This window comes from Aspergillus eucalypticola, assembly GCF_003184535.1.
Source record: "Aspergillus eucalypticola CBS 122712 chromosome Unknown BO83scaffold_21, whole genome shotgun sequence".
In the NCBI taxonomy this organism is placed as follows: Eukaryota; Fungi; Ascomycota; class Eurotiomycetes; order Eurotiales; family Aspergillaceae; genus Aspergillus; species Aspergillus eucalypticola.
Genome location: NW_020290295.1, coordinates 606925 through 631069, shown reverse-complemented (window position 1 = coordinate 631069; position 24145 = coordinate 606925). Strand labels below are relative to the sequence as shown.

Below are 24145 nucleotides of genomic sequence, written 5' to 3'. Positions count from 1 at the left end.
AAAAACCCTAAAACCCTAAAACCCTAAAACCCTAAAACCCTAAAAACCCTAAACCCTAATAAAACCCTAAAACCCTAAACCCTAATAAAACCCTAATAAAGATAGGATATCTAATATAATAATTTTATAAATAAAATAAAGTATTCTTAAAATTTCTAGTTAGATATTATATATAATCTGCTTTATCTGAAGCAAGCTATTTAATTTTATATTATAAATAATTATAATATAATTAACTAGCTAGTATCTCTTTTATTTTTTATTCTATTTAATTATTAATTTTAATAAGAATAGTAATATCTTAAATCTAGTTAAATAAAGTCTCTAAAAAATTTTATAAATATAATTTTTTAAAATAAAAGATTAAATGTATTTATATATCTTTAAAAAAATAAATCTTATATATATTCTTTATTTTATTAATAATTAGAACTAGCTTGTATTAATTTTCAGAGAACTTATATAAAGACTAGTCCTAGTACTAATTTTTTATATTAATAAAAACTTTATTATTAATATTAAAATTCTTTAAATAATATTAATAATTTATTTATTAAATTTATTAGTCTTAGATCTCTTAGATACTTTTCTGAGTAAAAAGTCAGATTTATTTTATTTAATAAATAAACTCCTGTGCCTGATCCTGGATATTTATATATAATAAAAAATCTACAGGTAATATTTAATTAAATAATATTTTAGATTTATAATCTCTCTCTACTATAAATAATAATAATCCAGTAGATTTATACAGGAAAGTAATAGCAATAAAATTAATTAAAAATAATAATTCTAACTAGTTATCCTGGAAATAATTAATAAATAAAATAAATTATTAAATTATATATTAATTAATAATCTCTATCTGTCTATTAGTTTAGAGATAGTACACAGTAGAAAACTTTAATATAATCTATAAAATTCTATAAAACTTATTTTAGAAATTAATTATAAATTAATTTTTTTAATCTAAAATAATTATATCCAGTAATCCTGTCCAAATATATATCTAATTTATAAATAAATATATAATGATTTAAAAATATATTATAATAGATATTCTTATATTTATATACTAAGTAATTATTTATATAATATTAGATATTTTTATTCTAGGTACTCCAGTAATACTATTATTTTATAAGAGTTATTATCTTCATATATTCTAGATATATAAATAATAGCTGGTAATAAATCTTATTTAATAATTATATTTAAAGATCTTTCTTATTAGAGACTACCAGCTAGTTCTAGTATAATAATAATTTATTCTTTAAAAAGAACTTATTATTTAATTATTATATTTTTATTTAGAGAGGGTCCAAAAACAGATAATTATATTTAATATTTAGTATATAATTAATTATATAAAGATTTAGTTCCATAGGGACTACTATTATAATAAGCTCAGAAAATACAGACTAAAATACTAAAACAATATTTAATTCTAATTACTCTAATTTTATTTTTAATAAATAAAATACTATTTTTTAGTTATTATACAGATATAGTCCTCAGGCTCCAGGCTTAAGATATAATTAATAATTTAAGAAATTCAGATATCAATAAAAATAGGAATAGTAAGGATAATAATATCTGAAATAACTAGTAAAATATAATAAAATAATAAACTAGTTTTTTTAGACTATTTTATTATTTAATTAATAAGATCTGAAATACCAGTATAAAATCTAATAAATTAATTTAAAATCTATTTTATTATTTATAAACTGGATTATAATTATCTTTCTTAGCTTAAAAGATAATTACTAATACAGATTATCTTTCTAGTAAATCTTGATAATACCAGTCTCTATAATTAAATACTGAAATATAGAGATAAAGTTATAAAATTTTTTTTTAAATATTATTTTTAGCTTTTGATATTAGTACCAGGTGTTATAAGCTTTATTTAGATTAATAAAGATTATTTTTAAATACTCTAGTATATTAATAATATTTTTATAAGGATCAGTTACTTTAAAATAAAATTATAATATTAGATATTTTCAGGTATCTTCTTTATAATAACTGTTTATATATATATATTAGATAACTAATATAATTAAATAATTTATATTAGCTTCTAGTTTTTATTATATTATAGTTTACTAGTTTTTGAAAGCCAGAATCTTTCTATTATTAAATATTAAAAATTAAAGATTTCTAAAGATTTTTTAGATTTAGAAATCTCAGCTTTCTGGTTATTACAGACTATATAATATATTATTGATATTATCTATATATTATATTTCTGGAGAATATTATTATATTTTTTAACTAGTTTATCCTGTTTCTGGGTAAACATATTATACTTATTAATTATAGTATTTAATTTTAATTTTATTTTATTTATAAAATTAAGAATTAAATTAAAAGTCTTCTTTAGATTTTTCTCATATATTTTATTAAATTTTTTCTAGATAATCTTTTTATAGTTATCAGTTTTTTTATTTAATAAAATAATTAAGTATTATCTTAAATTCTCTTTATATAAAATAGAGCCAGTCTGGCTTTCTCTAACTATTATAATTTAAAAAAATTATTAGTTAATAATTTTTTTAAAAATTTAATTTAGACTGTTCTGTCTTGACTATTTTAGTATTATTAAATATATATTAAATAGACACTGTTAATCTTGCTAGATAGCTGGCCGCTTACAGTATTTATAAAAGAAAGAATAAATAGTTATAATATTTAATATTATATAAGTATTAATCAAATACTCATATTCAGAGCGTCTAAACTAAAATATTGAATGTAAGGAAGAAAAGGAAAGGAGTATAAGAAATTATATATAAATAATAAAAATAAGTAAGCAAGATAAAGTAAACAGAATAAACAACACAAGATTAAATGTAACAAATAAAGTGAAAACTACATCACGTGCCTCCGTCACGTCTCGCCATTACAAAGACTACTGATCTCTCAAGAATCAGTCTATTTTGTGGATATAGGCTATCTTTGTTATTATTAGATGAATCTATGGTATTTAGTGGTTAATTCCTTACCTAGTTGACAGGCCTTCTACCCTGACAAGTAGATTCTATTATATTACTTTACAAAATAATGAATTAGAAGATTAAAAATTATATTACTGTATTTCCGGTTTCAAGTGCTATTGAATGATACTAATCTTGAACTTGTTGGATATTATTTCACTGTTGTCCCGTTGTGAAAATTTGCTTACTAGATTATTGAATAAGGTCTGAGATGAGAATATCAGTGACTTTTACTGCTGATGATGGCTCTCAAGGGCAGGTGCGAGGCGCCTATTTATAGACACCTGGGAACTCCCAAGTTCTGATCGCGAACTATGAGTATCCAATGTATTCGGCGATGATGAAGCTTATAATACTTGATGAGGTCTCAGCATAGCTCCTTGCATGGGAATAGTCTTTGTGATGGCAGTGCGCCGTCTACGACGCTGAAGGACCTGTTGCAGAGAGACTATCAGGAACCATCCATGTGACACCAGTCCTCACACTGTATAGTCCGCTTCTAGAACCTCCTCATACATCCGGTACTAGTGAGCTGTGTACAGAGTATAGCATATGCAATGACCGGGTCGGGCAAAATCTCTGAGGGATGCATGATATCCAGGGGATATACCTGACATGTCGCTTACAGCAGAGGCCTGTCCAACCCTTGCGCTATCCGTGGACGGATCCAACATTGATAATGTCTCAAAAACAAAGGAGTTCATGACATCTCATGTGCGACCCACAGCATGAATCTGATATCACAGAAGATCGCCCATGGAGACAACAGTATGCATAGCTGGATCTGATGACATTGATCAGCAGTCTGATGAATATTAAACTGTCATTGCTAATTTCCGTTTTATCCCCGATAAGAAGGACACGCGTCGGATTTATACATGAACGTTCATGCCATTTCATAGAGTCGAACATCCTACTTCTGATACCTTCCTGCACAAAGCCGGAGAGAAGCAGGAGAAAGTTTTAATCTTATGAAAGATACAACCAGATTTAAACTGAATGAAATAAACGATCGTTTTGGAACAGGGGTTCCCGTCAAGTTCAATGATCATTTGTCTGGGGGTCTCTAAGAATGATTGTCCGTGACATGAAGAATTATGTTTGTCCCGATAGCAAGCACTGACTACCTGGCGGCGATCATTTCCTCGACAACAACAAAAGACTTTCCGAGATCGACTGACTAGTATCTTGAGTGCATAAAAAATAGTCAACAGACCTGTAATCCCCTTTTTTCTCGGATAAAGAAAACCAAACGCGACTAGCAGTGTCAAGAGACTATCACCAATTACGGCGGCACCTCATGGTCAAGCAGGTTTCCATGCATCCAGTTGCCTAATTTTCGGTCTGGGTGACACCAAAACAAACCGCGTTTCGCAAGAATATCTTAACAGAGGTGGAGTGGAAGTCCCCGAGCAGGTTCTGTATTCCAATTTCCATCATATAGTTACGGTCATAGTTTGGAGTCGGCATGTTTAATTGTGGCTGAGATGTACACGTGGGAAGGTTCGCTTCGGCCAGCTGCGGCCGCTGATTGTCGCGCAATCTGGTCACTAGAGCGACATAGTGGGCGCTGCACATTGTTGCTGAAGTTTGCAATTGATTTACATGGGCTGACATGACCCCTCCGAGCTGCACAGCCTATCCGGGTGGACCTGTTTGCTGCGACGACGGTTGTCTCCGTAGGCCACCTGGGAGTGGCGGGCCATAGTCACGCCCCGGTGGTCAGGGCACGACGCGCACAGTAAGGCAGACGTAAGTACTACCAGAAGGTAAAGTAACCATGCAGCATAAAATAAGTGCAGTCCGGAGAGGATTAGCCCGCTTGAGAGAGGAGCCCAAGTATTGTGCGCACAGCCGAGCAGAACGAGCTAGTCAGCATCGACTGCGCTGCGCTGCGCATTGCCGCAGGCGCACATAGTCAGACCGTCTCAGAAATTGCTCCGTTCGCTTCAGGATAGAGAATCCGTCGAATAGAGCAACTATAGCAAGCGCTCATGAGACCGTCAAAAAAGAATCCGATGGATGGCGGGATTTTGCTCGTTTCGAGAAATTAGCCCCCAACAGGATTGTCAGAATAGCTCATCCACCCGTTAATTCGGTCCGCCTCGTATCAGATTAGGCAAGTAATGTTAGGATTTAGCATGAGAACCATACTGAGATTCCAGGGGCTCTGCTATAAATACCAGACTCAGGGAGTTGACATGGGTATAGCCAGCAAGAGGGTCAAAATCACAGCATCTGCACCATGAGACTCTCCGCTAGAGGCTTCGTTTGGTGTGCCCTTCTCGCATGCACTGCGTCAGACCTGAGTGAAGCTGCAGCAACTGCTAGCAACAGCAGTCAAACTCTGCGCACCTGTGTGTCCCGGGCGCTTGTTGCGGGCGATGTCAACACCCGCATCATAGACCCCAGCAATGACACCTACACGGACGCCCGTTTGGGCGAGAAGATCCAGTCTGTTATATCATTCCCTGCCTATTTTGGACACACACTAATGCGGCTATAGGTTCAATGAGTTCCCAGCGCTGATAGCATACGCAAAGAAAGTGGAAGAAGTGGCATCGCTCGTCCGCTGTGCTCAGAGATCGGGGTTCAAAGCCGTGCCTCGGTCAGGGGGTCACCAGTTAGTGGAACCCCCTCTGTCTACGTTCTTTGAATAATATGGCCCTGAGTTCTTGCTAACCAACAGCAGCTTTGAGGCATGGTCAGCTCTCAATGGAACTCTGGTCATTGATCTCAGTCATATTAACCATGTCAATGTTTCTGCCGATACCAGCACCGCCACTGTCGGAGCAGGCATTCGACAGGGCGCTCTGTACCTGGCGCTGGATGAGCACAACGTCACATTTCCGGGTGGAATCTGCCCAACCGTTGCGCTGGGTGGACTTGTGTCGTCCGGCGGGTTCAGCATGCAGATGCGTGCCCTTGGACTCGCTGCCGAATACGTGCAGTCCGCGCGTGTCGTTCTCGCTGACGGCAGCCTTGTGACAGCCTCGTCCAGCTCGCACGAAGACCTTTTCTGGGCGATTCGAGGTGGCGGGGGCGGAACGTATGGGATCATCGTGGACTTCGACCTGCAGTTAATGCAGTTCCCCACGTCAGCAATGGTAGCCATCTCCTGGAACGCCAGCAGTGACCGGTACCCGGTGGCGCAGCGATTCTTCGACTGGGCACCGGTGCAGATACCGGCATTTACTTCGCAGGTCAATGTGTACAAGAGTAGCATCAACTTCCTCGGCCAGTATCTGGGAGGTACCGAGAATGAACTCCGCGAGCTGATTAACGAGTCAGGGCTCCTAAATATCGGGACCCCAACCGTCTACATATCAGGGAACTGCGACACCGACAACTCCCGGCTCTTTGGCTATACGAGCTACGAATGCGTCCCGGCTAATGAAACGAACCGACAGATCATGAACGTGCTACCAGAGCCGTTCTCTCAATACAGCGACTACCCGCAATATCAGTACGAGAATGAGCCAGAAGACCCGTCCATTCCCATTGCTGAACCTTGGGCCCGCTTCAACCGTATCAGCAAATCATTCTTCATGCAGAAGGACAATATCCTTCCTGCAGCGGACCTGAAGACTGTCATCGATATGATGGGCCAGTTGGACACAGACTCCGAGATCTGGGGTGAGTGGCACGCATGGAACATCTCCAGCGCGACTAAAGCAGACTATGCATTTCCGTGGCGCGAACAAGCATATGCGCATCTAGAGTTCCAGGTACATGGCTCGTTGATGAACTCAACGAAGCAAGCGACCTATGAGAAATGGTTTGCAGATTTGGAGACTTATCTGCGGCCAAAGATTGGGTGAGTGGTTACACTGGTACACGTGCTTCACGCGTGAAAGTCTGAGGCTAATAATTGTCATCATCATCTAGGGTTGCATCGTACTCTGGAGAGATGGATGCTCACATCTCAACGAACCCGTTCGAGTCATATTACGGAGATAATGTCTGTCGACTAGTTGACGTCAAGAAGACTTACGACCCGGACAATTTCTTTACGAATCCCGATGCCATCACTCCAACCGTGCCGGAGGGGATTAGTTGCTAGAAGGATCGCTCGGCTGTGGAAGACTGTAGCAGCAGGGGTAAATTAGTGAGTTGTACAATGTTGTACAATTAATAGCCGAGGAATACATATGTACTAGCCAGTGTCGACAGTATACATTGTATAAGATGTGGGTCTCTTCTGATCATACATATTTCAAGGTTGGAGACAAAATGAAGATCAGACCTGAGCTAGAATAATTTTGGTGACTGACAACTAGATATCATGATGTTGTCTCGTTTTGTTTGTGATCCAAATGGGCAGATAGTAGGTGAAATCTACCATGTATTGGAGAGTTGATAGTATATACCCATTGCACGATACTACCTCTATTGGTTCTAGACCCTGGGCCACGTGCGTGAGCCTTTTATTGTAAGTTCTTCTAGCTTTCGAGTATAACTACAAGATAGAATCGATATATTTAGCCTAAATTTACTTTATATAAATAGCCAACTATCTAGGATTCAGAATGACACCTCCGATTAATAGTCCATCTTGAAACTTAGATCGGGTTCTGCTACCTGTAGAGAAGTAATCGCAAACAGCCTTGAGGGGACATATCAGCATAAATAAACCATAAAAATGCTGTATATTAGCATCTTGGATGGGCAAAATCTCAAGAGCAAGGGTATCAATTTTCGGGTATACTGTACAACATATGGCTAACTAACACTCGCGGTTGTGAATCAAGAATGCTTCACGTACAAATCTGAACCTTCAACTAAATGGCATGAACAAAACACTTGACACTAAAATTTGGCATAGGTTCTGCACTACTCCAAAACATAAAATTATTGGCACGCCCAAATTCAACGTGCTCCTCTCTGACTGGATGGTACTAGCTACGGTAATTGATCCCTCTGACAAAATCCTGATGCCAGCGCATCTCCTTCCGTCCCCAGACGGAGACTTTCTCATCCTCCGTCGCAAATATAAACCCAGTACCTCCATTTGACCTTGACAGAATTCTAATCTCTCCGTTCTCCATCTATTAATTAATTTCTCTTACTGTCATCTATTCCGTAATTCAGAAATCCTTCATCCTTCAGACACAACATCATGTCCAAGCCAACCATTGCCTTCCTCGGTGCCACGGGCGGCTGCATCAACGCCTGCCTCGCCCACACCCTGCAAACCGGCTATCACGCCGTCGCACTAGCCCGCACGCCACCCAAGCTCACGGCCATCCTTCGTACCCAGAACATCGACCAAGAGACACTGGATTCCCGACTCCGCATTGTGACAGGCGATGCGACCGACCCGGAGGCCGTGAAAAATACGCTTCTTCTGCAGCCTGGCTTTCCTACTGATCCTACGACATCAGCATCCTTACCAACACCAACCCTGGTATCCCATATTATCTCAGGAATCGGCGCCACAGGCAACTTCCGTGGCTGGTGCTTCGAATTTGACCAGCCGCATATCTGCGAAGAAGCCACACGGGCACTCCTAACTGCACTGCGAAACATTTACGCCACGTATCCGGAGTTCATGCTGCCTGTAAATAGGAAATCCAGACCGCTCCTCACTGTCCTCTCTGGCATGGGCGTCGACCCGAGCCAGAAACAAATGGATGTGCCGTTCTTGTTGCGCCGGGTATATCATGGACTACTGCATGTGCCACATGCGGATAAGTGGGTGATGGAGGAGATGCTAGCAAAAAAAGAAACAAGAGAGTTATTTCAGGGTATAATTATAGTAAGACCAGGGAGTTTGTTGACCGGGGACCATATGCTAGATTCTGGATATGGGTATGAGAAGGTCTGTGTGGGGACAGAGAGGGAGGAGCCTTCCGTGGGATGGACTATACCGAGGGCGGATGTGGGCGAGTGGGTGTTTCGTGAGGTGGTGGTCATGGGGGGTGGGAGGTGGGTGGATGAGAAGGTGACATTGACTTGTTGGTAGAGTTGTTTGTTTGTTTTGGGAGATATAGTGAGTTGTAGGCGTTAAGTGAGTGAGTTTTGGGTTACTGCTCATGGATGGTTCTTAGCAAGTATGAGAAGTATGAGAGGGTAATTTAGTGTGGTACGAGAATTTAATGTTATTCTGTTATGGTACACGAAAATGTAGGAATGAGTGACTTCCTTATGTTTGTTTGCGCAATAACTTGTAGACTTGTGAAAAGCGTAACATGTAATTCTAAAAGGACTTCTTGCAGTGCGTCTATAAATCTCCATCGTTGAACAGCATTCGCAAATTGTCTGTCCAGACCCCATTCCAGTAAGCGACAGTGCAGATTATAAGAAGAAAAAAAATAAAAAAAGACAAAGAACATCCCATAGAAACAATGAAATCTAGCAAGACTCTAGGATCTGTCTAAGCATGCTGGTCACCTCCTCCACGTGTTCCTCATCGAATAAACTATCGTGCCGTGCGTCGATCAACAGCGTGCGAAATCGATCGAAGTTCTGCGGCCTCCACTGCAGGGTGGGGTGCAGAGCACATCTTCGGATGCACCGTTGCCGGGCAGAAAATAGCGCGGGAACAGTCTCAGACAATTCTGTACATTTGACTAAAGTCACACTGGTATGACAGACGCTGTTTGGCGGTAGCAGCTTGCCGGGCTCGGTGCTAGCAATGGAGAGAGTGCTGGCATGAATGTGGCGGCGCATTGTTGAAAACAGACGATGCAGGTTGTCATCCTCCTCCTCATCACTCATAGTACTCCCGTCGTCGCTGGCCTCCGAGGCATCTGATCGGTTGTCTACATCATCGCTATTGTCTGCAAGATCTGCCATTCCCATCGCTTGACAGACGTTTGTGAACAATCCGTCTGCGATGATGCGGTGCTCTTCCTCATTAACGAACGCCGGATATTTCTCTGGGTTGATGGAGTCCAAGAGAATGACTTGCTGGACGGTCTCCTTCTCGGCTTGCAGGATCTCCGCCATCTTGACAGCGATCATCCCGCCCATGGACCAGCCCCCTAGGAGATAAGGGCCATGTGGCCGGAGCTCCAACTGTAAACGTTCGACATACTCCTTGGCTATCTCTTCTAAAGAGGGTGGTAGAGTATAACGACTCACACTGTAAACTGGTGATGAGATTCCATAGACTGGTCGGGACCTGGCCGGGTCACTTGTGTTGCTGAGGTTGCCAAGCGCCATATAAGGCCATGCCAGGCCGGACACTGCATGAATGAAGATCAACGGGGCTAACGACGAATGAGCATCGCCCTGGATATGCAAAATAGGTTCCATAGTTAAAGGAGGCTTTTGGCTTTCTTCCTCTTTATCTTTCTTCTGTTGTCAATGATTCTGATCGCAGAAGATGTGCACAAGATGAAGACCGCCCCGAGTCATCTATGGACGCTGAAAGATGGAAGAGATCTGACAACCAAGGAGTGTGTATTATCCAATTCCAGTTTCATGTTTTGCCTCCGTCTGATAGTTCCACCAAGGATACTGTCATTTTGTATCCGTAGTTAGACGGAGACAAATTGACAAGGACACCCTTGGGGGCCAAGTTCAGACATACTTCCAGCCGCACGCATGGTTGTATACCTTGTTGCTACGTGAGCGTACGCCAGATTATCGACCTATTTTAGGACCTGCTCCCACGTGGAGATTCTGCAGCAAAAGCAGGAAACAAGGATCAGAAATTCGTCATCATCGTTTCTCCTTAGCAATCGGCCAGGATGTTTCCCTGCTCTCGTATTTGGTCTCTGCTCGTTGCAGCCGCCACCGCTAGTGCAGTACCCACCAGTCTGGCCACCACGCACCTGCAATCGGTTGACTTGCTTCTGACTCGCAGTTCTTACGGGTTCCTTACTGACATAGCCCTTGGAACTCCGGGTCAGAGCCTGCCGTATCTGGTTGACTGGACCTGGACCGGCCACTATGTGGTGACCACCTTGTGCTACAACGATCCCACCGCCACCTACGATTGTCTCAACGTCGGTCAGAAAATTTTCAACCAGACTTTGTCATCCACTTTTATCAACCAGACTGACCAGTATGGCTATCTTTACTGGGATCCCAACCACTTCTACTTTACGGAGCCCGCAGCAGCCGATGTGGCAACAGACATGCTGCGCATCGGTCCCACCGCGGTGAACACCACCATCCAAGCAGCCAATTTCGTCTTCAACGAGACTATTAGCGCATTCCCTTTCTCGGGAGTATACGGACTCTCCCCTGTTTTTCAGAGTGATAATCGTGAGTTGTTTCTCCACCGTCATAAAACTAAGTCATGTTAACACGGATCCTAGGATCCGTGCAAGCGTCCTTCTACCAAGGATGGAGGAGCGGCGCCTGGCACTCTCCAATTGTCTCCTTTATCTACTGCCACGACAATACCACCAAAGCGGTATGCAGTGGTTACGACGGCATTCAGACACTAGGCGGATACAACACCTCTCACGTCCACGGGGATATCACCTGGTACGACATCATTGTCACGGAGGCGATCAACACGCTGGACTTTGTCTATGCGCCAGCCGTGATTAATTATTGGGCGTTGAACCTCACGCGCTTCTCTATCGGAGACGAAGAGCAAGAGCTCAACAAGACTACTACTCTGGATGGAAAGCAAGCCGCCGTTGCTGCGTTCGATCACGCTTCGTATGGTCGCGGTGCCCCAGTGTCTGTGTACGGTTACCAGCGTCTAGTCGAGCTGGTCGGGGCAAAGGCCGTCACGCTTTCCGATCCTCCAAACAACGGTGAGCAGGGTTTCTATCAGTTTGATTGCCGGAACTCGAGTTTACTCCCACCGCTGCGGTATGAGTTTGCCGGGTCAGAGCGGGCGTGGGAGATTGTGCCCGAGAACTATGTGGAGGTGCTGGCGAACGGAACCAATAAGTGCACCTTTAATGTACGCACCCTGGGAGATGGAGCGATGGTAATGGGAAACTTTGGTGAGACATTTGCCATTGACAAGTATGTCCTGTTTGACTTTGAAAAGTTGCAGGTGGGAATTGCAGACTTCGCGTGGTAATGGTATAAGGATGTGTGTTTGAACATTTTTATGTGCATTATCTCGAGTTTGACTGAATAGACGGAGAATCCAAGACCGTAGATCATGATGCTACCTGCTTGATTATTTTCAATGTCTCTAGTATGTGGAACGTAACACATGTGATAATATCTCCAAATTAGTAATAAAAAGAGAAGAGTAATTTCCACCAGTTATTGATACTGCACATAGCGCTGTTCTACGTTGAGGCAACCTCTATAATGATAAGTTAGTGGATATATGGAATATTAGAGGTCATCTTAATACCATACTTACCATACTAGTAGATACAACCGTCCGTACATACGGAATAGGAAGGAGGAGCGAGATGGTCATCATTTGACACTGAGCATACTGTGTTGGCCGAGTCAAGCTGTTGTATGGGGGAGCTCCCTAGTGTGTGCCTGTCCAAGGCTCCAGCATCTTCACCTTCCGCGACGACTTTACTTAGTTGACATTAGGTGAGCCTTTCTGTCACATAATTGATTGAAAGCCGTTACCCAGTTTTCTTAGTATGATAGAGGTTACTCAGCGAACGTACTAATAAGGAAGCTAGCCATAACGACGAGGATTGATTGGAACAACCAAGTCTGGGTAGCACGAACTGACCCGGAGAATAAACCATCACCCACGTAGTGTCAAGCTCATATCCAAAATGGTACGACATGGACTCTGCAGAACTCGGCTGCCTGATGTTCAGGGGAGCTCACGGGATCGGAGGGATCAAGGCATAACTCCGCATTGATTGTTCGGAACATTTTCCTAATATGGGAGGCAGTGAGGTGAGACTGTCACTTGAAGGCATCAACCAAACGGAACGCATATACCAAGCCAGACTCACCAAGAGCATTATATCATTCAATTTCCGTCCACAGACGGATCATTTCTGACTCCCAACAGAACAGGATAATATGCTCGTATGTGACTAATCTCGCCCCCAGACTGACTGAACTGTAGCTCTACTATTAAATTCAACCGATAATCTCATTCTTTCATCACTAGTAGCTTGTCGCCTCAACTACACAAAGTGGATCCATCCTCATTTCGACATCGGCTCTTGATCCCCCCACCAACCCAGATCCTGCTTCCCTTCCTTCTACAATCGAACCCTTGCAACCCTCGTGTTTTTGCACATGAACCCGAACCAACCACACGCCAGCATGTCCACCCAAGTGCTCATAGTGGGTGGGGGCATTGGAGGCCTGACGCTAGCAGCCATGTGTCGAAGGATTGGCGTGTCTTGTCGGGTGCTAGAGCGAAGCGCTGTTCTTGAACCGGTGGGTGCCGGCATTTCACTGGCTCCGAATGCCCTACGGGCTCTGGATCAGATCGGACTGTACGACTACGTGCGCCAGGAAGGCCAGCCGGTCCGCAAGATCCGTGTCTACCGGAATCAGACACAGTGGAGTGAGATTGACTTCCAGTGGCTAGAACGTACTTTTGGCTATCCCGTGTACTCGATCGAACGGCATGGTTTCCATCGGCGACTGTATGAAGCTGCGGGGGGTTCCGAGACGGTCATCTTGGGGGCAGAAGTTGCCAAGGTGATCCCTCCGCAGGAGGAGGCTGAAGGGGTATCGGTGGTCCTGAAGGATGGGAGGCGATACACGGGAAATGTGCTAGTGGGTGCTGATGGGGTGCGGTCAGTTGTGCGCCGGGCGCTCATGGCCACCATCAATTCCCGTCCCGGACAAAGTGGAGCAGTTGGAGAAGACGAAGATGCAGCCGATGTCATTCAATTCACGGGCCGAGTGCATCTGTCTGGCTACACTCACCCACTCGATCACCTTGGCCCCGCGGACGAAGGGATCGCTCATTGGATGCTGTATGATCGCTCAATTCTCACAACGTGGCCGTGCAGGGACCATCGTCAGTGGTTCGTTGGGGCAGTGGTAGGGATCAAAATTATTGAAAAATTGCTCTCACGTCAGCTAAACTGTGCCTCTAGCCCTCTAAGCTCAAGGACCCGAATCGCTCCGTCTGGAAACATGCCGATCACAACACTATCAATCAAGTCTATGGTTCCGAATATCACCCCTTTGCCCCGGATTTTCACTTCCGTGACGGTGAGGACATTTATTATCAGCATCCTGCCAGAATGACATGCTGACTACGATGATTGGATCCTTCTAGTCGTCAAACACGCGGAACGTGTCGTTGCCAGCGATGTCTTCCACCAGACCATCTTTCCCCCGATGGCGGCCGGTCGCATTGCTATGCTGGGCGACGGTAAGTAGCGACATACCCACACTGCTTGCTTACAAGTCATTCAGGATGGCTTTGTCCCACTAATGCAATAAGCAGCTTCTCATGCTATGACTTCGTTCTTCGGCCAGGTAAGCCAGCCAAACGGGACCTTTTTTCTAAATCAAAAAAAGAGAATCACGTTCCCTGCAAATCTGGCGCTGACAGGAACCATCTCCCTGTTCTTCGCTTGCCCTTGCTGTGTTGGACGCGTTTTCTTTCTCGACCTTGTTGTTTGTTTATTTCTCATGTTCTGAAAATATCTTCGATTACTTGCCTTTTAACTTTCTTTTTCTTTTCTCTTCCTTTTCCCTTCTCTGTCTGGTTCCACTTTCTGACACCGAGAATAGGGCGCCTGCCAGGCCATCGAAGACGCGACGGAGCTGGCCAGTGCGTTGGGGATGATCGATGTCAGGCCCACTGACGCGGAGACAATCCTTCAAGGCTACCATCATAGCCGGGAGCGCCGGGGCCGCGATTTAGTCGTATTGTCGGATCGATTTGCCTTGCTGCATACCGGACGCCTGTTGGGAAGCTGGGGTCCCTTTGTCCGGCAAATGGTATACACCTGGATGCCTCTCTGGGGTTGGAAGTGGGCCTTGCAGTGGCTGTATGGCCATCAGCCGACTCTCGTGGAGCAGCGGAATGAGGCCGTAAAGAAGACTGCCTGAGAGATGCGTCTTGTCCAATGGAGTTGTATTTAGCCGAAACTGGGCAGGATTCTGCCCTGCAAGCGATGGTGGTATTGCCCATGTCTATAGAAGAGACTAACGCACACGAGCAGACGAATCAGAATTAGAATCACATATTGTGTGCCCTGTGTACCAGAATCCCTCTTAATAAGGAATAAGCAATGGGGCGGGATAACATCCTTTTGAATCAGAACTAACTAGTAGTGATGGAGTAATAGTACCGTAGGGTAGTCAAGGTTCCTTGCTGTGCCAGTGAGCATTAATCTCGATTACTCAGGGATGAAGTCAGCATGGATCACCCGCATGACGCTAGCAATCCTTTGCTGTCTCACTTCCTCAACTCCTCTCATCAGCATCATCATAGTCATCAACGCCTCTCCACCACGTGGACTACATTTATCTCCGCTAGGTATGCTGGTTAGCTCGTGGAATGAACTCCGATCTCAGATTTTGGAGCCCCGTGTTCAACTGTAGTAAACACATGCTCCCTTTATTTCTTTACTATGGCCAAGAAAGCTGAGTTACGGCGGAGCTGCACCTTCTGTCGCACCCGCAAGATCGCCTGCTCCGGCGAGCGCATCTGCAATGCTTGTCGTTCCCGGTCGATTGAATGTGTTTATGATCTGGAGATCGCCAAAGGTCGACCTCGCCTGAACAAGACGACATCCACTCGGGCCTCCATACCGGCCGGACCGGCTGGGCCCAGTCCTATCACTCTGGAAGACGGAGAGCCGGGAGACGCGGGTCACTCCATCACGTCGGCGCTTAACCCCAGCATCACTCCTCTCACCGGAGTGATGGCAGAGCTGGAGGTGATGTTTCGCGAAAATTTCGGTGAGGACCCCATGGCAGCCCCATCGAATCAATTTCAGGACCGAGTGGCTCGCTTCAATCGAAATTTAGCGGCCGGAAGAGCCAGCCAGGGTCCATCCACGCCGGCAGGCAGTCTCAGTTACCCCGGATTTTTGGCCCTATTGATGCAGGATCTTGCTGAGACAGTCACCGGTAAATTCGGTGACCTGGGCTGTCATCCCTTCTTTGGACCTGGGGAGCGCTTCTATCGCGCCTGCATGCTTCAGGACACCACGAAAACCATGTTCGATACTGCGTGTCTCCCATCACCTTCTACTTCTACGCCATCGGGTGGTGAAGCGGACATCTTGGCCGACTACAACTCACATCTGATCACTCAGCATCTCGAGGTCTGGATGAGTAACCATCCCTTATCGATTATCATTTCTAAGTCCCTGCTGCTCCGCGATCTGCGTAGCCAAACAGCCAATCAGGTATTGTTGGCGGTCATGCTGGCAGACGCTCATCACTTTGCCGATAACTCAGCCAAGGGGGATCGCCTGCTGCAGTGGGCCGTCTCCCAACTCTCGAACATTCCTGCGGGCCAGGAAGATCTCACTACCGCGCAGATTACCCTGTTACTGGGCTGGTTTCATGTCTGCCGCGGACACTCCCGCCGGGCATTGTGCTATGTGGGCTACGCCGGTCGCATCACGACCAAGCTGGCCAGCCAGCTGCATGAATCGCCTCTGACTGGTCAGACGCACATAAATGGCATCGATCGGGGCGCTGTTGAAGCAGAGATGATCCACCATATGTACTGGGTAATGTTGGCCCTTACTGTATGGTCTTTTATCCAGATGGACATGCCTCTAGCGGATCTCCTCCCCGCGCAGCTGTTGCAGATCCTCCCTGCAAGAGCAACGCCCGATTCCACGCTGCTGCAACTGGATCGCGCGACGGATAATCTATCTACTCTCAAGCCCCAACTCTCTTCATTACAGTCAGTTTGGCTCTTGTCACACGTAACCGTTCTCAGCGCCCATCTGTACGCTCTGTATCCCCAACACCTTCGCAGTCCTCCGGAGCCGCAACCATGGCAAGATCTAATGCTACATCGGCTCAACCGTCTCCTGCGACAGGGACGTAGTCTGACACAGATTTGCTCTGATTCTCGAACCGCTCTCCTGGACATTATCTTGGTGCTGCAGAAGGAGTCGGCCCATGGCCGCGGGGAACCTACCCTGCTCGCCTTGTACCTGGCCGTATCGATACACCTTCTCTTCCCGCGCGATGAGACCGGCCATCATGTCCACAACTCTCAGACCTTTGTTCTGAGCGATACGCTCTTTCAACAATTGATCGCTTCCATACAGGATTTGAAGCAGCTCTTTCCAGCCATCAGCTCCGTCTCGCGGCATGACTCGGCCCAGCCAGCCGGCACGGGTTCTGCCGGATTGCATTTTTACCTTCTCGCCTTGGACGCCCTCGGTCGGGCTCTCATGTACGTACTCACTGTCTGGGACCGTGTCACGGCGGTAGAGCAGCGGGTCTGGCAGGATCGACTTCGCGGATTGTTGGACGGGGGCCTTGCGATGCATGACCTGTTCGAATATGATGCTCTGTTACAAGATCACCGATGGCGCTCAGTGAAAAAGCACCTGAAGACCGCATGCAAGGGAATCAAAGGAGTGCTTTCCGGCAGCCGGGACCAGGGCTCTCGCAGCTCCTCGTCTTCTGTCTCCTCTCTGGACCTGTCCTTCGCGTTACCGTCGCGGCCAACACCGGCGATGGGCATCCCCACCAGCGAGGAGGGCCGCAGCGAGATGATGTTCCCCGCGATGCCCTCTGCCAGCGGCATACCCTCATCCATCTCGTCGTCAATCTCGCACATCTCCCGCGAAGTTGGCCTTGGCTGGCCAGGGGACGGGCAAATACTCCCGACCCGGGAACAAGGACCACGAGAGAGCTCGCATCCCGCAGCGTCGGATTTGTCTGACTTCGACCTTGCACCCTTCGTGTCTTTGGGATCGGTCGATTCAATGCAAAATGGGGACGAACGATCTCGGATGATGCAGCAATTTTCTCCCAACCCGATGTCACTGCCTTCATTCTGGCACGACCCACAATTCAGCCCGGCGCACCACTTGGTGGGCACGATGCCCCCGCCGTCATTGATCTCGCTCGCAGACCTGGGAATGGGTGAGCGGGGGCAGAAGCGCTCATCGGAGAAGTTGAGTGGTTTAAGCGAGGGGGATACGCCAGGGACGAGTGCAGATGGGGGGACAAAGAGGCGAATGAAGGGGATGTCAAACTGATACACTATAGTAGGCTTATTTCGTATATGGTCTGAAGTTGCTTGAGGGTCAAACATTCATTCTTTCTTCGCCAAAAGACGTTGATGCCCGTCGATTAGACGACACGATTCATCATCTTCATACTTGAGCATCTATTCCCAGAACACAAAACTAGAAGTTTTTCACCTCAACACAAAAAATGAAATCAATTAAATCACTATCTATCCCTCTATGCAACCACCAACTCCACAACCCCCGTATCCGACTCCTTATCCCGAAACACCCCATTCACTTTCCACCCCGTCCGCTGCGCAAGTTCCCCAAGCATGCTCTCGCTGCGCCTCTTGCCCCCAAAGTTCAACATCCACAGATCCAGCGCTGCAACCGCCAAGCTGGGCTCCTCCTGGAGAATCTGCTCCGAGATCAGAACTCGCGAGTCCGGGGCCGCGGCGTCCCTGATATGACGGAGAATCGTCACGCAGTCCTTATCGGGCCAGTCGTTCAGGACTCGCCGGATGTGGTATACTGCTGCACCCTTGATGGGTTGCTCGGAAAAAAAGCTGCCGGAAATTTTGCGCACTGTGCGCCAGGTCTCGTTATCGTCCCTTTCTGCCTCTGCAACAGCCTCGCGGATAACGTCCTCCACGTCGAACAGCACACACTGTTCCGGACGAATCCCCGGGTACGCGCCCAGAATCTCCTTCAACGCCTGGCCCTTTCCACCACCCACATCCACTATCGCCATGCGCTCCTCATCAGCGAGCTTCTCTATCCAAGAGAAATCATACATTCCCAACACCGGCATTGGCTGAAACGACGCCGCCATCGTAGCATTGAACTGAGCCGCCCGCTTCGGCATCGTCTCCAATATCTCATAAAGCGTCTTATCGGGATACCCCGCCGCATAGCCGAAAGGTGTCCGGCTGGCGCTGGTCGGCTCGTTCAAGCCGTGTTCTGCCATGTAACCGGGCCATTTCACAGCGGGGACCAGGAAGAAATCGAAGATGTGTGCGAAAAACAGTGCTTGGTAGCTGGTTGGGTCGGTGAATTGGAGGGATTTCGGGGTGTGAGCAATGTGACCGGGTTGAGGGGAGGACAGGACGCCGGAGGCGATGAGGAAGTTGGTTAGGCGGGTGAGGAGGGATGGAGAGGCGTTAAGGGTGGTTGTTAGGGTGGTTACGGGGATGGAGGCCCCTGGAGTGGTGGGGATTAGAGTGAAGATTTTGTGGTCGAGGAAGAGTTTCATTATGCTCATTTCGACCATGGAAAAGTAGTAGGTGTGGAGGGGGGAGGACTCGGGGTTGGTGGTGGACGGGGACATCTTGGTTGTGGTTGTTGTTGTTCTTCTTGTGGTGGTGGTGTTGATTGATTGATTGTGAGATTGTATGGGACAGGACATTGTGTGATATGGGTTGTGTTTTATGATAGTTGGTGTGCTTGGTGTGAGATTATATTCGGTTGAGTTGAGCGTATACAACACTTGGACTGTACAATGGGGGCTGCATATACTGGGGGCGAGGAAAACCTCCGTCTCCCGACGGAGAGAGGCATTCACTCTGATTTGTGAAGACCTTTGGGTGGCATTGCCGGGTTAGTAGATGCAAGGGAGACATTTCACATAGTGTTGACTGAACTAAGCTTCTGTTTTAATATAATCGCCCTTTGGAAGGGATTATTATTTCAGTAAATGTTTGGGAGTTGTTGCGTAACTACTTCCATCGCTACGATATACATGATCTAATGGACACGAAATCAATTCAACTGTCTACTACCAACTACTTACGTACCAGATGCAACGCGAGGACATAAAAAAAGGTATCACTATTATTGTCCACACATATTCGCGTCGCGAAATTTAGTTATCCTGCTGGGAGCCAAAGTTGAAGTCTACTATGGTACATTTTCCGTAGACATTGAATGTTGTGGCATAGCTGAACCAAACGTGTATTGTACTATTTATGCCCTTGTCTACCCGTCTTTTAGTCTTAAGGCGCTGTATACCGTGATTCAGCTGCGGGCCCATGTAGCCAAACTCTCGCTAGCGAAGGGAGCCTGCTGTCTTCGGCGGGCCAGGTGCAAGAACGATAACTCTTCCGCCCGTGTTCTGTTTACTTCTCTCGCTAGCAATGCTATCAAAGGCAGAAGACGTGGCGGAGGATCAGGTCATATCTGCCAATATCTACTGTGCGTCACAACTACAAGGAAGACCACCTGCAATGCTTGTATCACAACCATTGTCGCTGCCATTTAGTTCTACTCATACTGCAAAGCAGACGTGAGCCTTATTGGTACATGTACATTGAGAGTCATGCTTTCCCCATTCCCAGGTTATCTCGCTTCACAGTCACCCTCGCATCCCCCTTCAACCACGCACTACCGACCCTAGAAAAATCCAGTTGCTCAAAGTCTTCAGGCGGCCCAGTGCTCGACCAACGGACGTCATATGTCTTCACCATGTGAGCCACCATCTCCCGCGCAATCATCCCCGCCATCTGCTCCCCAGGGCATCGATGACATCCCGCCCCGAACGGGAAATAAGTCACCTCCCATCGATTGCTCTTCTGCGTCTCGTTCAGCCTACCGCCCTCCAGCCACCTTGTCGGATCCCAGATATGCGGATCAGCATACGTCTCTGGGTCATGATGGGTTAGATAGGGTGAAATCGAGACAATGCAGTTTTCGGGGACCACAATGTTTCCCTTTCCGGGAGCAGCAGCATCGGCGGGTAGTTGGTGTGGTTGCCGGGCCCAGCGGATCATGTTCACTCCAGAATACCGTCGGCTCGTCTCTTTAAGCGTGGCAATCAATGTAGGAGACCGGTGAATGTCCGCATCAGTTGCCAAGGCTGTTTTCAGCGCTTCCAAATGCGTAGGATTGCGGAGCAGCTGTTGCAGCAGTGTTAGCTGCCCAGCCATCCCTTAAAGGATCAAAGCGACTACTCACCTCTAGCACCGTCCATGCAATACTTGCTACAGTACTAGTATGAGCAGCAAACATGAGCAAGGTATGGTGCGCAGCAAAATACTGACGCAGGTGCGCTGTGCGGCTATCCTTGAGTGTGTAGGCGATGTAATCGAGCGAGTCCTGCCACTTTTCTGGGTTCTGCTCGCGCGCCTGCAGCCGCTCGTTGAAAATTGCCGCCATCCGATCGCGGGCATGATGGAGACGACGAGCTGGGCCGTGAGAAACCCAGTTGGGCAGCAGGAAGTGAAAGGGATGACCGATATCTGCTTCCATACGGTGGAGGAGATCAAGCAGCTCGTCGAGGTGGTGATCGTAAAAGTCCTGCCCCATCAAGCACCGCACGATCACCCGGTGCGTATAGCGAGACATCTGTTCGAAGACCTCGATGTCCGATTTTTCGGCCCAGTTAGTTGCAATCTTGCGTGCTTCTTCCCCGGCGATGCGCGTATAATGTTCCAAGGCAGTTGAGCGATTTACGCCTCGACTGAGCGAGCTCACCATCTCCTTGAGGTGGGATAGGTATCCGGGAACAACGACTTTCTCTAGGAAAAGACCCTATTTCATCATTATTAGAACGATGTTAGAAAACTTGATGGTGTATGGCTACCATGCCATCCCCAAACGACCAGACCTCCTCACGCGTGTCCAGATAGAACCGATTTAGCTGGGCGCCACGGAGCATAACAATCTTGGTCAGAAGGAGATCGACTTGAAATACGGGCCCACATCGTGCCGTCGCTTGTCGAATGTAGGATATCGGCGACTTTCCAAAGGCTTGTGCATCACCAACAACCGGCAGGCCGATCCGGGGCTGGGGAATCTTGCGACTGGGCTGGGAAGCCTGCTTCCGTACCCAGTACAGCAACCCGGCGACCAACGCCACGATAACGGGGATACGCCACATCGTGAGAACAGAAAGGTTTTAATTCGACTTAGTGCCCTTTCAAGAAATGAACTGGGTGTGATTGGTATATATGCAGGTGATTTGACCAGTAGGTGGCTCGGGCTTCACCACCAGCCCGACTCTCCGTGGAGGAACGGACATTTTCCAGTCGCACCACGGCTGATGTCCGCAACGCGGAGGAGCTTTCCTTATAAAGTCCGCATATTCTCGCAGAGGATACTACACGACCTTTCACCCTGTAAACGCGAAATTCTATTATGATGTCGCACCACCAGCGTTCGCCCTCCGAGGAGGTCTCTATGACCGCCCTGGCCAAACCTGCTTCGGAGTCGACTATCGTGGGCGATGGGCACCACCCGTTGCCAGCCAAAGACACCAGTACGCGGGCATGGCTAGTCGTGGTGGGCGGCTTACTGATCTACTTTCCGACTTTTGGTATGTCTCTATGACAGTGGAGTCTACCTGTCACTAACACAATCTCTCACTGCAGGATTCCTCAATGCTTTCGGTACCTTCCAAACGTTTTACGTACAGGATCTCCTTGCTGGAACCTCCAGCTCCAAGATTGCTTGGATTGGCTCTTTACAGGTGTGTGAATCGCCCCTGGATTTGACTTAATCCTAACTGACCTGTTTAGATCTTCCTCCTCTTCATTGGTGGTCTAGTGGTTGGCCCCCTGTATGACAAGGTGGGAGCTACCAAGCTCCTGGTGCCGGGGTCGGTCGTCTATGTCGTCGCCCTAATGCTCACCAGTGTGTGCAAGAAGTACTACCAGCTCATCCTGGCTCAAGGAATCTTGTTTGGCTGTGCTAATGCGCTGCTGTGAGTTTACATCATGCATTCTCCGATGTCAGCTACTAATGATGGGCAGCTTCTATCCAACTATCGCAGCCATCAACCAATGGTTTGATCGGCGTCGAGGGATAGCACTCGGTCTTGCTGTGTCGGGGTCCTCGCTGGGCGGAATTTTCTGGACAGAAATCATTCAGCTCATGCTTGACCACATTGGATTCGGATGGACCGTCCGTGCCTGCGGGTTCATCAGTCTGGCTTTCCTTGTTCCAAGCTGTGTGTTGATCATCACTCGGCCTCCAGAGCCCGGTGAGAGCAAGGACATGCAGCTCGACTTCAAAGCCATCTTTACCGATGCCAAGTATCTGCTCTTTAGCGTGGGAATGCTGCTCGTGCTCTGGGGAATGTTCATTCCCTTTTTCTACCTGCCATCTTACGGAGAGACGTACGGAATGAGTGTGACGGGAGCAAACAATCTCCTCGCCTACATGAACGCAGGGTCCTTCGTCGGACGAGTTCTAACGGGCCTGATGGCCGATCGCCTGGGAAGGTTCGTTTCCTTGCCTCATTATAATTGATCGCGTTCACTAATTCTCTTTACAGATTCAACATTATCTCACTGGCTGCACTAAGCTGTGGTATCCTGCTCTTTTGTCTTCACAAAATCACCACATCCGGCGCCATCATTGCCTTCTCGACCCTGTATGGCATCTGCTCGGGCGGGTTGATCTCGCTACAATCGGCATGTATTGGCCAGATCACCCCTGACCACAGTATTATTGGTGTCAAGATTGGGCTTATGATGGGTTTCTGTTCGGTTGGGTATGTTCTTCCCTCGGTGAAATCTTTCCAGACATAGAGAGAGCTTTGCTAACCAAATGGCTTCCTCTTGGCAGAGGCTTGACCGGTAGTCCGATCGCGGGCGCTCTTCTCAGCGCCGATCACCAGAAATGGTATGGATTCATCGACTTTTGTGGTTCGATCCTCATGGGCGGAGCTGTGGTGACAATCCTCTCTCGATACGTGGCAGCCCCGCGGGAATGGAAGTTTTAGATTGCTCTTTTGGTCATGCACCACCCAGCGCGGTTAGGCGCCATAAAGCTGTTGTTCTGCTTTTAGTATATGTCGTGCAGGGTTAAGGCCATATATATGGGAGATCTAATTGAGAATTCGTAAGATGAGTGGTCAGACATAGGAGAGTAATGAAGATGAGGAAGCTACGACAGTATTAACCTAGCACTCGATCTCCTCTCCACAACGAACATTTCTAGTAGATTTCCCTCGATGTTTAGCTAAAGTCCTTACTCATAAGAGCATAGGCTCTATCTGCAATTTGTGTAAGGAAGAAAATCACAATACACACTAAAATATTCTTCGTATTGGAGGTCAATAATACAACATCCTTCCTCGAAGTTCAGCTGAACAATCATTTTTTATGTAGTATT

At 46.6% G+C, this 24145-nt stretch overlaps 9 protein-coding genes across 9 annotated transcripts; 6 read left to right on the top strand and 3 right to left on the bottom strand.

Moving 5' to 3' along the window:
• Positions 1–5247: 5247 nt before the first annotated feature.
• Positions 5248–7065, top strand: BO83DRAFT_318460 (FAD-binding domain-containing protein; the record flags this gene model as incomplete). The annotated part of the gene is made up of 4 exons (XM_025527741.1): positions 5248–5456; positions 5509–5625; positions 5695–6819; positions 6891–7065. 4 exons carry the CDS (start codon positions 5248–5250, stop codon positions 7063–7065), a joined length of 1626 nt encoding a protein of 541 aa, XP_025385810.1.
• A 1056-nt stretch (positions 7066–8121) lies between these two features.
• Positions 8122–8967, top strand: BO83DRAFT_391143 (uncharacterized protein; the record flags this gene model as incomplete). The annotated part of the gene is made up of 1 exon (XM_025532891.1): positions 8122–8967. The coding sequence occupies one exon, from the start codon at positions 8122–8124 to the stop codon at positions 8965–8967; it is 846 nt and encodes a 281-aa protein (XP_025385809.1).
• Positions 8968–9356: 389 nt separating this feature from the next.
• On the bottom strand, positions 9357–10262 carry BO83DRAFT_318335 (thioesterase domain-containing protein; the record flags this gene model as incomplete). The annotated part of the gene is made up of 2 exons (XM_025527738.1): positions 9357–10022; positions 10089–10262. The coding sequence occupies 2 exons, from the start codon at positions 10260–10262 to the stop codon at positions 9357–9359; spliced, it is 840 nt and encodes a 279-aa protein (XP_025385808.1).
• Positions 10263–10699: 437 nt separating this feature from the next.
• BO83DRAFT_450892 (pepsin-like aspartic protease) lies at positions 10700–11997 on the top strand (the record flags this gene model as incomplete). The annotated part of the gene is made up of 2 exons (XM_025536822.1): positions 10700–11219; positions 11273–11997. The coding sequence occupies 2 exons, from the start codon at positions 10700–10702 to the stop codon at positions 11995–11997; spliced, it is 1245 nt and encodes a 414-aa protein (XP_025385807.1).
• Positions 11998–12889: 892 nt separating this feature from the next.
• On the top strand, positions 12890–15055 carry BO83DRAFT_380487 (FAD-dependent oxidoreductase). The gene is made up of 5 exons (XM_025531762.1): positions 12890–13907; positions 13964–14081; positions 14149–14244; positions 14320–14351; positions 14610–15055. The coding sequence occupies exons 1-5, from the start codon at positions 13176–13178 to the stop codon at positions 14928–14930; spliced, it is 1299 nt and encodes a 432-aa protein (XP_025385806.1). The 5' UTR covers positions 12890–13175; the 3' UTR covers positions 14931–15055.
• A 281-nt stretch (positions 15056–15336) lies between these two features.
• BO83DRAFT_410062 (uncharacterized protein) lies at positions 15337–18482 on the top strand. The gene has a single exon (XM_025534184.1). The coding sequence runs from the start codon at positions 15455–15457 to the stop codon at positions 18059–18061; it is 2607 nt and encodes an 868-aa protein (XP_025385805.1). The 5' UTR covers positions 15337–15454; the 3' UTR covers positions 18062–18482.
• On the bottom strand, positions 18270–19361 carry BO83DRAFT_318508 (S-adenosyl-L-methionine-dependent methyltransferase; the record flags this gene model as incomplete). Its single annotated transcript, XM_025527743.1, has 1 exon — positions 18270–19361. One exon carries the CDS (start codon positions 19359–19361, stop codon positions 18270–18272), a length of 1092 nt encoding a protein of 363 aa, XP_025385804.1.
• Positions 19362–20346: 985 nt separating this feature from the next.
• Positions 20347–21908, bottom strand: BO83DRAFT_391137 (cytochrome P450; the record flags this gene model as incomplete). The annotated part of the gene is made up of 3 exons (XM_025532890.1): positions 20347–20925; positions 20984–21559; positions 21612–21908. 3 exons carry the CDS (start codon positions 21906–21908, stop codon positions 20347–20349), a joined length of 1452 nt encoding a protein of 483 aa, XP_025385803.1.
• Positions 21909–22168: 260 nt separating this feature from the next.
• On the top strand, positions 22169–23753 carry BO83DRAFT_450891 (MCT family MFS transporter; the record flags this gene model as incomplete). The annotated part of the gene is made up of 6 exons (XM_025536821.1): positions 22169–22343; positions 22399–22496; positions 22546–22730; positions 22780–23250; positions 23304–23522; positions 23597–23753. 6 exons carry the CDS (start codon positions 22169–22171, stop codon positions 23751–23753), a joined length of 1305 nt encoding a protein of 434 aa, XP_025385802.1.
• Positions 23754–24145: the final 392 nt, after the last annotated feature.

Bases quoted from the DNA above. Each gene is read 5' to 3' on its own strand.
- BO83DRAFT_410062 (XM_025534184.1), top strand. From the start codon at position 15,455: ATGGCCAAGAAAGCTGAGTTACGGCGGAGCTGCACCTTCTGTCGCACC.
- BO83DRAFT_380487 (XM_025531762.1), top strand. From the start codon at position 13,176: ATGTCCACCCAAGTGCTCATAGTGGGTGGGGGCATTGGAGGCCTGACG. The intron at 14,082-14,148 runs GTGAGGACATTT...GGATCCTTCTAG, and splicing joins GGATTTTCACTTCCGTGACG to TCGTCAAACACGCGGAACGT. The intron at 14,352-14,609 runs GTAAGCCAGCCA...CACCGAGAATAG, and splicing joins TGACTTCGTTCTTCGGCCAG to GGCGCCTGCCAGGCCATCGA.